This window comes from Athene noctua, chromosome 8 (genome assembly GCF_965140245.1).
Source record: "Athene noctua chromosome 8, bAthNoc1.hap1.1, whole genome shotgun sequence".
In the NCBI taxonomy this organism is placed as follows: domain Eukaryota; kingdom Metazoa; phylum Chordata; class Aves; order Strigiformes; family Strigidae; genus Athene; species Athene noctua.
In genome coordinates, this window is record NC_134044.1 from 18,607,890 (window position 1) to 18,619,823 (window position 11,934).

The 11,934-nt window shown below is 47.1% G+C and overlaps 1 protein-coding gene across 1 annotated transcript in view; it reads left to right on the plus strand.

The window, feature by feature from the left end:
- The window catches only part of PSMD1 (proteasome 26S subunit, non-ATPase 1), a 75,019-nt gene extending 70,099 nt beyond the window's left edge, over positions 1–4,920 (plus strand). The window contains exons 23-25 of the mRNA XM_074912270.1: positions 1,757–1,903; positions 3,721–3,875; positions 4,710–4,920. Of these exons, the coding sequence (XP_074768371.1) occupies positions 1,757–1,903; positions 3,721–3,867 (294 nt within the window). The 3' untranslated portion in view covers positions 3,868–3,875; positions 4,710–4,920. The remainder of the gene's footprint in view (positions 1–1,756; positions 1,904–3,720; positions 3,876–4,709) is intronic.
- The last annotated feature ends 7,014 nt before the right edge of the window (positions 4,921–11,934 follow it).

Here is an 11,934-nt window from a genome sequence, read left to right on the forward strand (position 1 = left end):
TCAGTGTTTTAGCAGTTGCTTGTAGTGTCTAATTCAATTGAGAGCACCAAAGAGTAAACTTTCTGGTTTAGCACATATGTGTCCTGGTTGAAACCAGGACAACATGCTTAACCTCCATTCTGAAATGTTCACCTTTTTGGCAGCAATCCCTTATGTGCTTTTTCCATCTATCAAAATGACAAACACTTATCCACCCCCAGCTCAGAACCAGCTGAGCTTTGAGCACAGGATCTGTACACTGCTCAGTAGTTATGGTGATTGCTTTGGTCCTCTGATTTCTTTCAGCTCATAGACCTGACACTGGAACTTGTCATCCTCATCTGTGAATAGTGTGTCATCCTGGAGCAGGCTGAGGAATAGCCAAATGGCTGTAATGAATTTTTGGTGGTTGTTGTAATTGGGAAAACATGGCGTAAAACTTTTTCTGACAAAGGATCCTTCCTTCTGTGCTCTGCTAACAGATGTAAATATGCTAACAACTGTAAGCTGAAAATGTGTTATACAGACAAGCTCACTAGCCACCTTTCTGATTCTACTTTAACATCTGTGAGAAAAAACAGCGTGGTCAGAGAATTTTTGGCCTCTTTAAGTTTAAAAAGAAACACACAAATGGTATGTGAAGGGATTGTGGTGAAAGATCAAAGGTGTGTGGTGTGTGTGTAAAATAACCTTCCTAGATTTACTTAAGTGTGGCCATGTTGTAGGCACTGAACTTTATCCAGTTGGCCCAGAAAATGAATTATTTAATGCATGCAAGGTAGAATCTCTGGCTTTTGTCTCTTTGCTCCTTTATCAAAGTTTCCTTGTCACCAAACATTGCCTTTTCTTTGAATTATTCTTACAGCACTATATACAAAGAAAATGTGCTGAACGTATGTATGTTTCTTCTAAAACTGCAACAACCTACAGTTAAGTACAGGTGTTGAGAGGAAGCAGTATATTAGAAGGGATTCATGTGTCGCATCTGTGTGTGTGTATACTCCAGATGCCTGAAGTTTTCTTGGCTGAATCAAGCAGAAAAATGAGGATAGTAAAAAGGAAGCTTGCTGCCACCTGCTGTGTTTGAGTTGTGTTTTGCAATTGTCCTGTTTTAGAGGTATAATTGCTTTCCTGTTTTTCTCTTATGCCTGTTACATGACTATTAATCCGTAACTTCCAAGAGTTCTGCACAGCGACTGTGTCACTGTGCCAAAGAAAGTCCTGTCTGCTGTTACAGGACATGCCATGCGTTTGGTGGTGTTCTTGATCATTTCCTATTGGTTGTTTCCATCTTTTCTGCAGTCTTTTTTTGTTTGCAACTCAGATGTTCCCGAGCAAGAGGGAAAACATGATCCATGTTCTTAAGTATGTAAGAGATGCTGTGGCTTTTTCCTTCTGAGCTTTTGCCTCCAGCTGCTGAGTCATTGGTAAAGAAGGGCTTAACTGCAATTCCCTGGGGAGTCACTGAGGTCGAGTCATTCTGGTTGAGCTGCTGTCAGTGACAGCTGTATGGTTGTGAAAATACAAGGGCAGCTTTTGGAAATTTTCATGTGCTTTGTAACGACACTAAAGGCATTGCCATGGTGAGAGTACTTAGATCCATGCTGGCATTGCTTGTGCCAGCTGATAGATAAGTGTTAGCTTGTTCCTCAGCAGGAGGATGGCTTCTCACCCTGGAATTGCTGCCTGCATTGAGTACCAGGATGTACCTTACCCTCCTGAACTGTGGAAGGGACAGAGATGACTGTTAAAATCATGACGTTCTCCCCTTCCACAGGATGAGACTGAAAAGAAGGATGAAAAAGAAAAGAAAAAAGAGCCTGAACCCAACTTCCAGCTTCTGGACAACCCAGCCAGAGTCATGCCTGCTCAGCTCAAAGTTCTCACAATGACGGAGAGCTGCCGCTATCAGCCTTTCAAACCAGTAAGTGTCACCTTCCCAGCCTCTGTGCTTGACAGAGCATTCCCAGTGCTGGGCTTGTGCATAAGGACCCAGAAGTGCTGCGTGTACATGAGAATACCACTCACAGCTGATGCATCGCTGTAATGTGTTATAGAGATTTGCAACATCATGTTGTCATATTTGCTTTTTAATGTCCCTCTTTTCAAATGCTCACCTGCAGTTCTAGTTTGGGAAAAGTCAGAGCTGCTGCAAACCTTTTCACCATAATAATGCTGCTTTATTTTTAATTTCTTCTTCTACATACATCAAATGCTGCAACATGGAAACCAATTGAACATACAGTGTGTATTAATGACATTGCTGGGGATGCAAAGACTAAGCCATGATCTTTACAATGGGCTGAGATGTACAGGCTCATTGTCCAAGCAGTGAAATACATTAGGACTTGCGCTGGAGCTTTATTATCCTGCAGTGGGATTTATACCTAAACAGAGGTGGTTTTTTTCATTAAACAGATCTATTCAGTTACATCTAACCTTAGAAAAGTGCCTTCATTTCCTGATAACATAAAGAAGAGATAGCATGTGATTGTCATATGTAGAATGTAAGCCTGAGAGGTAACTGACTTTTCTGTGAGATGCTTAAATATATTGCAAAGCTAATAAGCCTGCTTCTGACCCCTAAATCTCCGGAGTCAAATTCTTCTGGCCTTTATTTTTGTTCAAGAAATGACTTCCACCTTTTGCAGGATTTATGTTTGGGAAAATGGTGTTTAGAAGCAGTGATTTTTCCAGGAAAATGTGCATGTTTTTAATAAGTGGATTTCCTGGAATTCTATCAGTACATTGGAATTCTCTGTGCATCATCCCCTTTTGAAATGTCTCCTTTAGCAAAGCTGTGGAAGGAGTTTTTTTAGTTTCTACCCTTTAAAAAGAGAAGGTGACCCAACTGGTATTTGGATTGGGAAGATCTGCTACGTGGTCCAGTAAGTGTCTGCTCATGAAACTGAAATGTGGACGTATGTAGCTTCTTGTTTCAAAAGAAGCTGAGTCCTTGGTGAGGGGAGTGCAGTTTCCTGCCTTAAACCTCCATAACTAGGTTTTGAAGAAAACAGAACAGTGCCATTTTTTGCTGGGATTAGGGTGTGTAACCAAGGAGGCTCTCAAAACGGAGCTGTTCTGAACCTTTGCTCTGCTTTGGGGAATGCCAGAGTAAAAGGCCTCTTTGAAATGCTGTTTATAGCCTGGAATCCTGCTGTGGTCAAAGCCCTGATCCCAGCCAGGCATGACACAGCACTGCCTCTTCGCACCTTGTGTTTCGGTCCTGGAGACGCGCAGATTTGCTTCAGCCTGCCAGGATGTTTGGTTGTGATCTTTGTAATTAATTCCCCTTTGTTTTTATGAGGTTCTGCTAATAGGATTCCTCAGTTGGTGGAAGCTGGTGATCAGATTAGTCTCTGTTTCAGATAGCCTCCTGGGAGGCAGCTACACAGAGAGGCTCCACTAAGCTTTGTTGCCCTGAAAAGATGAGCCTTATAAAGCAATTATGGTTCATTTAGTTTTCATGCGGAAAGCCCCAGACTGGGACTGAGGTAAAGCTGTGAATCCAGATGCCATTTTCTGTTGAACTTTGACTTAGATAGAGGAAATACAAAAGGTAGCCTGGATAGGCTCTGTCTGCTCCATCGCTTTACCAGGCAAGGATCCAGGCGAGTGTCAGACGTTTTGCTCTCTGAAACTCATTCCTGCTGAGGTGTCTCATATGGCCTAAACACGGGCTACAGACCCACCATGAGGCAGAGGCAAGCAGCTCTAATGCTCACTGCCCTTGTCTTGCAGCTTTCCATCGGAGGCATCATCATTCTGAAGGATACCAGTGAGGATATGGAGGAGCTGGTTGAACCCGTGGCAGCTCACGGTCCGAAGATCGAGGAAGAGGAGCAGGAACCTGAACCACCAGAGCCCTTCGAGTACATTGATGATTAAGATCTGAGGTACAGTGTGGTGTGCAGAGACACCTTCATTAATCCTAATGAAGGAAAAGCCTCTTTGGATCAACTGTGAAGCAGTTACCAGCACCCAGCACCCTTGTTTTAGCTCTTCTGCACCAGATTCAGAAACATGCCCTGTCCCAATTTGAAGTTTGGCATCAATAAAAGAGAAGTCCACTCTTCTGGATCAGGCCTGACCCAGCTGTACTAGATCTGGCCTCTAATCTTGCAGGCTTGGCTACTCTTGAGTAGAGCCTCACTGGACAGAGTTAGAACAGTGTGTGGGGTCACAGGTGACAGCTGAGCTGGGAATAATCTGCTCATGAAAGATGGTCCCAGAGGGGCAAGTGGTTTATGTGACAAAGCTGTCATCTACTTGACCTCAGTGTCACAGAACTGATTAAAAGAGAACTACTGCTCTGCTTACTGGGGTTGTCTTTTTTTCACATCAGTTATTAGCAGAATTTAGAAACACTCCAGTCATGGGCTCTGTGGTGCTCTCTGAGCCCGACACAATGATACTTGTAGATCTGTTCCAGGCAATGAATGGTGCAGTTCTGAGGTTCCTTGGTTAAAGTGCCTGAACTGATGTGCAAGTATCTCACTGAGAAACAGAAACCCAGTTGCTTTATTTCCAAATATGGGCTGGCATGTCCTAGTGCTCCCAAGAGCAATGATTATGCACTTGAATTGGTGGATGGGCAGGAAAACAAACTTCTTGCTAAAAACTGTAAATGTTGCGTCGGTGGCAGGCTCGAGTGAGTGTGTTGGGCCAACCACAAAAAGCCTTAGATAAAATACGTTTGCTTTTCTGGTTTCTCTCTCCCCCTCCTCCAGGATCATGTTCTCTAAAGAAGACACTATGCTTGATATCAGAAAGACAGACATGAAGACCTCCCTATTGAGATCTGTTGTTCAGTGCATGCAGCCCCGATCTGTGCTGAGCTAAAGCTGATAGTCCGTGTTTTATGGCTGAAGAACAGATATATGCTATTTAGTGTACTCTTTCACAAAACCTTGTTTTCAAATAAATATATTAAAAACTCTTGACAGAAAACTTGATGCTTTTTAAAAGAAAAAAAAAAAGGAAGCCTGACAACCTTGTTTTTCACTCAGCCCAAATGTTAAAAACTAGACCCAAGTTGTGCGTCTTCTTCCAGCAAAGTTCGACTCACTCTGCTCTTTTGTAGCATGGTTGGGATCTGTGCCCATCTCTGCTTTCTCTAGCACTCCTTTAGGCTGAGCAAGGCCACCAACTCCAGGCTGGCCCAGCTGTAGCACTGATGCTACAGAGAGGTCAGGTCTCTACTTGCCAGCAGCTGTCCACATGAGGTCTGCTTCCAAATTACCTCTGATACTGACTTTGCACTGACCTTCCCCCTTGCTCATCCTGGTATCTGTGTGACAGTGTGGGCTGACAGAAGGACTCTGGGTGTTAGTGATGGGGAAATGGGGGCATGTTTCTTTTTGTTTCACAGAATCACTTTTCCTGTGTGCTCTCAACACTTTCACCAAATATAAGCATAATAGCTGATGTCAGCAGGCAGCTAGAAATACATTACAGGCCTAGATGAGGTGAATCCAGACATAAAAGTTGTTACGGTGATGTGCATCATTAGCCAAGGGGGGATTTACAGTCGGGGTATGGAATGAGCAGCAGTCAGAAGGAAGGAATGCTGCTTGACTGCTCACCACCCAGCTGGCCCTTCACCTGTTGGGCTGCAGAGCCTCGAAGGGTGCGTCACTGGCGAGCCAGAGACTGCGGCCCTGGTCGCCTGTCAGCCAAATGCTGGACAAAGCTCCATCATTTGAAACAGAACTTAAACAGAATGAGGTTTTTACTCTATATATGTTGGAAATATTTTCTTCCATGTGAACATACCACAAGCTCATGTGTATCGGTAATAATGGAAGACAAATATTGCATGTAGTGCCTGACAGCTTTTCCAGCAGATGGTTTATTTTGGTGAATGTTACTATAGCAATAGAATAGTCTGCCTTTGTTCTCCACAAAGCTTAAGCAATACATAGCAGAGGTATGGGTCTGAAAGCCAATTTTGAGTCCTAGGCTTCAGTCAGAAGTCCCTGAAGTTGAAATGTTGTCTCAATAAGGGTGCTGGTCAGAGCTCACAGTTCTCAGCGTGATCCAGATCTGCTCTCCCATGGAGCAGAGCCAAGAATGAGCCTGAAATGGCTACAGGCAAGGTTACTGTCAGTAAAACTGGAAACAGAGGGAACCACTGCACTAATCCCATGGTCATTCAAAGTGAGACCTGATGTTGTGGTGTAAGAAACAGAAACTGGACAAATGTACATTGTGTGAGTCTTTCTGGTGCTGTAATCCCTTCCCTTTGAATGGGTACCTGTGTCCCGTACTCCTGCCTGTTCTGCTGATGCCTACCAGTGTGGTAGGTGGTGTCTTCCAGGTAATTTTTTAGTAATGCCTTGTGTCATCTTACAAAATTCTGTGTAGATGGGAGGACATTGGGAGGAGGAAAAAAACCTCATTTCAGGTCATTTAGCAACCTGCCAGTTGGCCAGATATTGCTGGGAGATTTCTAGAGTCCAAGTAGAAATGCTGGGAATAGCTGGCTCAGAAGGACCTGAAGTCCTATATTTGGTGCCTTGGCCAAGCTGTGAACAGCCTGCTTCTGTTCACAGAACTTGTTCTGCGCCTTTCATACTGTCACAGACATTTCAGAGTAGCCAGTATATTCCTGGCACTTGCTACAGGTTTGGTTCTCAGTGTGGCGTTACAAATCTGTACACACAGAGCAGTTCCCACTGAGCCATGTACTGCCTGGGGCACCATCCAGGAGCTTTGATTCTTGTGCTTAAATGATTTTCTTGTGCCTGTAAGACCACTCCTGCCTCTGGCAGTGAATTTTCCCAGAGCTCCCTCGGCACAAGCAAATGTTAAAAACCTCAGATAGCCCCAATTTCTGAGCTGCTACTCTGGGGCCACGTGGTAAGGTTACACTTGAGCAATCAGATTTTTAGAGGAGCTTTTGGAGGCTGTGAAAGAAAAAGGGCATGTGTGCCAGGCTGGGGACACCAGGAGGGACATCTGGGACTTGGCTTGTTGCTTGCTTTCCCAGCTCTGCCACTCACTGTGTTTTCTCTCCACTGTGTAAACTCAGGTGAGAACTGTATGGTTTAGAATTGAGAACGCATGCAGAAAAGCGTCTACTGTCTTGGCTTTCCCCTGCTGTCTGTTTTCCTGCTTGGGAGAATGTCCTGGGCAGGAGTTGAGGGGAGAGGAGCTGGAGGAGCATCAGCAGAGGTGGCTGCTGGTTAAAGGGCGAAGCAAATAGATTAACAAAGCAAAGGAGGAGAGGTGATGGCCACACCACAAATCTGCGTTGCTGTGAGCTGAGCAGGGATGGGGAAGGGGCAGCTTCATGGGATGGTGCTTGAGGGAAGACATTCTGCTCCTCTGGGGAGAGCAACCATGAGGAGTGTTTTCTAGCAAGTGCAAACTGACCTTTCGCCGGAGGGCTGATGGCTGAGAAGTGGCTTCTTTCTTGGCTGGAGTATGCACAGTAAGCGGCTTCCAGGGGTTTCAGCCTGTTTGCACCTCTGGAGAGTTTGTGGTACAAAACTGTGTCCTGACTATAGAATGATCCTGTACATGCAAGTGTTTTTTTTTTTTTCTAACCTGTACATATTTTTTCAGTTTGCTAATCAGGCTGCTGACGATGCTCTTCTGTGACCACCTGAGGTGTCACACAGTGCTTGGCTGTGGTGCTGAGCTTAGCTCAGTTGCCAGGTGCCCCTTGGAAAATATGGGAAATGGCCAACCTGTGACTTTGTAAGAAAAATAACATGCAAAGAGGGTCTAACAGCCCCAAGAGTGTTAAAGTAAACCTCTAGAAAGAGTCTAGAAATGTTCTGGAGATACAGCAGAAAACCTCTAGAAAGACTAGAAAAACTTCCAGGAAATGGCCAAGAAACCTCCAGAAATCTGGAAAGGTGCTAGAAAACCTCCAAAAAGCCCCTGAAAAGCCTTTTGGGCTGGATCCTGCCCCCATGCTAAGGCATCTGACCATTTTTCCTGGCAAAAGACGGAGCTGGTCACTGCAGGACTGGCCCAGGGCTGTGCTTGGGGGAGGGAGGCCACCGCTGGCTTTCCCATCTCCAGTTTGGAAAAGGCACGGTGGGAGCCTGGAAAGCTTTACTGCTGTTTTAAGTAACGTCATTTAGCCACAGTGACTCATTAGCACTGATTTTTGTAGGAAGTGCTGCTCTCCTGGGCCTGTCTGGGGATGCTGCAGAGGGACCCACCCCTGGGGCGTTTGCCAGGGGCTAATTGGACCTAATGTTCCTGGGTTTGCCAGAGGGAGAGGCTGAGGTGACAGGAAGCATGCTTCTGTCCCTCCTGACTAATGGGCCTCATTCCCCTTAACCCCGGTGAGAAATAAATCACTTCAAAAGCATGCTGCTTCTGACAGATCCCAGAGTCCCTCCAGGAGGCCCTAGACATGTCCTCAATCTCCCCTTTCCACTCGTTAATTTGGGTACAAGCTCCCTGCTTGGCACCACACTGGGGACTGAAGTGGGGATGGAGATGTTGGAGGTAAAGCTCCCAGGGTCAGGGGTCTTCAAGGAGGCGGCTGACAACCCCCCAGCAATTCTCCTCTGCCCCAGTGGGCACTCAGTAGGTCTTGTCCTCCTACCTCTCCCCATCGCAGCAGTGCTGCCCTCCCTATCTCTCCCCTTCCTTCCAGGGCCAGGCGAAGCTCTTCCTCCTTGCTGTTAAACACAAAGGTTGGGCGCTGCTGATAATGATGACGACATTGGGTCATTTATTTCCCTGCATCCTGGAGGCTGGAGTGTCCCCCAACCTCGTCCCTGCCCCGAGCTCTTCCCCTGCTTGCTGCTCTTGGTGTTGGTGATGAGTTGGGTTTTCAGCCCAGCTCTGGGCCCACCTCAACCCTGCAGCAGTGGCAGGATGGGGGTGACAAGGAGCACAGACATTGCAGGACTGTGCAAGGCTTGTGGTGTCTGCTTGCAACCTCTGATGGGACCAGTGGGCCTGAAGACATTCACCCAAGGATGCTGGTCTTTCCCTAGGATGGCTTCATGTGGGAGCAAGGGTCTCTGCTCCCTCAGTAAAGGTAACAGGTTTTACCACACCTGGTTCCATCTGTTTCTCCAGCACTGGTGGGACTGGGCTGGCCCATGCTCTGTGCCTTGGGAGGAGAAGGTGCCCCAGCTCCTGTGGCTTGGCTCCAACTCAGGACTGGCTTGACTTGGCCTCTGAAATCCTGCTCTGTGTAGGCAAATAGTCCAGCTGGCAAGCAGCCCAGGTCTGGAGTTCTGTTTTGAGGTCTGTACTCCCAATTCCTGGCATAGGCTGCACAATTAAAGCTCTGGTTTTGCTCAGAAGTACTGTGCAGGTGCTCAGGTGAGCCATTGATACCTCTTCTAGTGCATGGGGGAATTGGCATTACCCACATATTGCAGAGAAGTGGCTCCAGTCAAATCCTGTTTCTGCCTCAAGTCCTTTGGCGATCAGCTAATCAGAGGTCCTGGAGACCATAACCCCAGACATCCCAGCCCTGTGTGCTTAGTCTGGTGGACCCTGATGCCTGACACCCCTGTGCATGTGTGTGATTAAGCAACGTGTATGTCTGATTTTTACCTTTGTGTTCACAACGCATGTGCAGAAAATGGATGGTGGAGGGCCTATACCCTAAGGGTCCAGGTGAAGTGGGTCCTGGTGAGAAGGGCAGGGTGCATGGGGAGGCACCCTGGGGCTCGCTGCCCACCGCCTTGGTGCAGGGCTGGCCAAGGGGAAGGGCAGTCATGTGGTGGCAACAGCATCCCTGGTCAAGGGTATAAATAGCTGCTCTGGTGACCCAGGGAAGAATTGCTGCACCGGCAAGGTTAATTATCAGCAGAAATTATGGGTACATTGTTCCTCCAAAGATAACCTACAAGGGATGAAGCCTGGAGCAATTTTTTCCCCTTCAGAGTGAAGGAAAAAGACCTGAAATATTGGTGCAGTGTCTTTGTTCTCAGTTTTAGACTGTCTCTCCCATTTTAATTGTTGGGGTTTTTTTTTCATTCTGTGTCAGTGAGAACCAAGATGGATTAACTTTTTGTTTCCCCACCACATCCTCCCAGAGGAGAAGCTGAGATAGCTCTTGTAGGGCTGGGCAGATTTTCTGTTTACTTTAACTTCACACAGAGTTCTTCTTCACTTTCAGCTTAGGCATGAAATCTGGGGTTCAGGGGTGAACAAGAAGCAGCTAAAAATAATTTGCTGGAAACATCTGCATTGGACAGCAGACTTCATGGGCTCATTCTTAGACGAAACCTGCTGCTTGCTCCTCTTGCGGGCCCAGAGCTTTTGCAATTTGTCCCGCCCAGGCAGGTAGTCATAGGTTTGTGTCAATGGCCATCAGTCTGTGCTGGTGGCAGCATCAAGGCTATGCCCATGTGATGAAGGCAGCGAGGCTCCCTGGGGCGGTTGCTGGTACTGAGACGTTTCTCCTGATGATGAAGCTCTCTGTCCTGCTGTTTCTGTGCACCTAGTTTCACAGACTATTTTATCCATATTATTTTTCTTTAATGGAGCATCTCTAGCTCTTCCCTCCCCCCTACCATTTTTGGCTGTAAAGCCTTGCTGTTACTGCAAGCCAAGCCCTCTCACACATTGGTGTTCACCTTGGTTGGGGGCTTAATGACCCATGTCTTAATGGGGGCTTAATGACCTATGTCTTAATGAGCACATGCCAGAAAGCCCAGCTGGGGCTCCCTCTGGGACCAGGGCACTGAGCTTCTGTCATCCCCCACGAAGGCACCCCCAGCCCTGCAAAGGCAGCCTGTCTCTGCTGGTTGTCAGATCTGTCCCTGTAGGGATCTCTGAAGGGTGAACTCTGCCACAGCTGGAAAGGTACCATGGGCTGATCTGTCAGGATGGAGTTGCAGAGAAAGTGCTGGAGGACTCCCTTCTTCCTCCAGCCTGGGCTGGGCTTTGGCCAGCCCGCACCAGGGTGGTGGCAGTGGCAAGAACGTTCTGTGGAGGTTGGAGAAAGCAGCATCTACTCTCTGGGTGGGCACTTGAGGGACATGGGGGGCTGACATTGCAGGGCAATAGGTCAAGCCCTGGATGCTCCTGTCCTCATCTGCAAAGTCCTGCTGGGAGGAAAAAGCTCTGGCTCCTTCCGTGCTGGGGTGCAGGGTGCCTGGGTGCCTCCTTCACCATTTTGCAGTGGAGCTGAAAGGAGCTTTTTGGGGACCCACCAGCCAGTCCCTCCTTCCCTCCCTGTTTTGTGCTGAGCAGGCCAAGAGGCTTCTGGATCTCAAGGAGAGCTGAGTTCACTCTGTCGCCTCCTTCATGCATCCTGTAGCACAAAATCAAAGTCTCCATTGTGTCTCTCCTGGTCAGGGACTTTGGTTACAGGAAATTACTGAAGGAAGGTGTGTATATAAATAGCCTGGCACTGGCTGACTGCATCCTTCTGGGGAGAGGTGAAACTTGAGGCTCGGCAGCAGCCAAACAAGCCCCATCCAAGGGAGACAGAGGAGCTTTTTGATAGCCTGATGCTGGGGAGAGCAGAGAGGTTTTGCAATTCCATTGCCTTGGTTTTCCTTGCACAAGGCCCTGGGGAAGCATTGCTGTGTGATTCGGTGTGTGAGCAGTGTCTGAACTGCTGGGAAGTGTCCTGCTCAAGCGCAGGACACTGGTCCAAGGAAACCCTTCTGCCCCCCAGCCAGTCCAGTAGGAGCCAGTCTGTACTCCAACCCAACCAACAATAATGTGTCATGAACTAAAAACTCAGCAAACTTATTTATTTTGTTGCCTAAATGCTCCTTCAAGGTATCCATTGAAAATCCAAGCCAAAATCTTTTTGGCAACTAAAAGCTGAAGTTTGACTCAGAAAATAACAGGATGTTTAAGTTTTGACAAACGTTTCTCTCTTGCCTGCTTTTATTTTTCATGCAACCACTTGGAAAGGCTACTGTGAGAAGACATTTCCTGAAAAATCTTCCACTTGGACACAGAGAATAGCCTTCTGTTTTTTAATCAAGAAACAGGTTATGATCCAGTCTG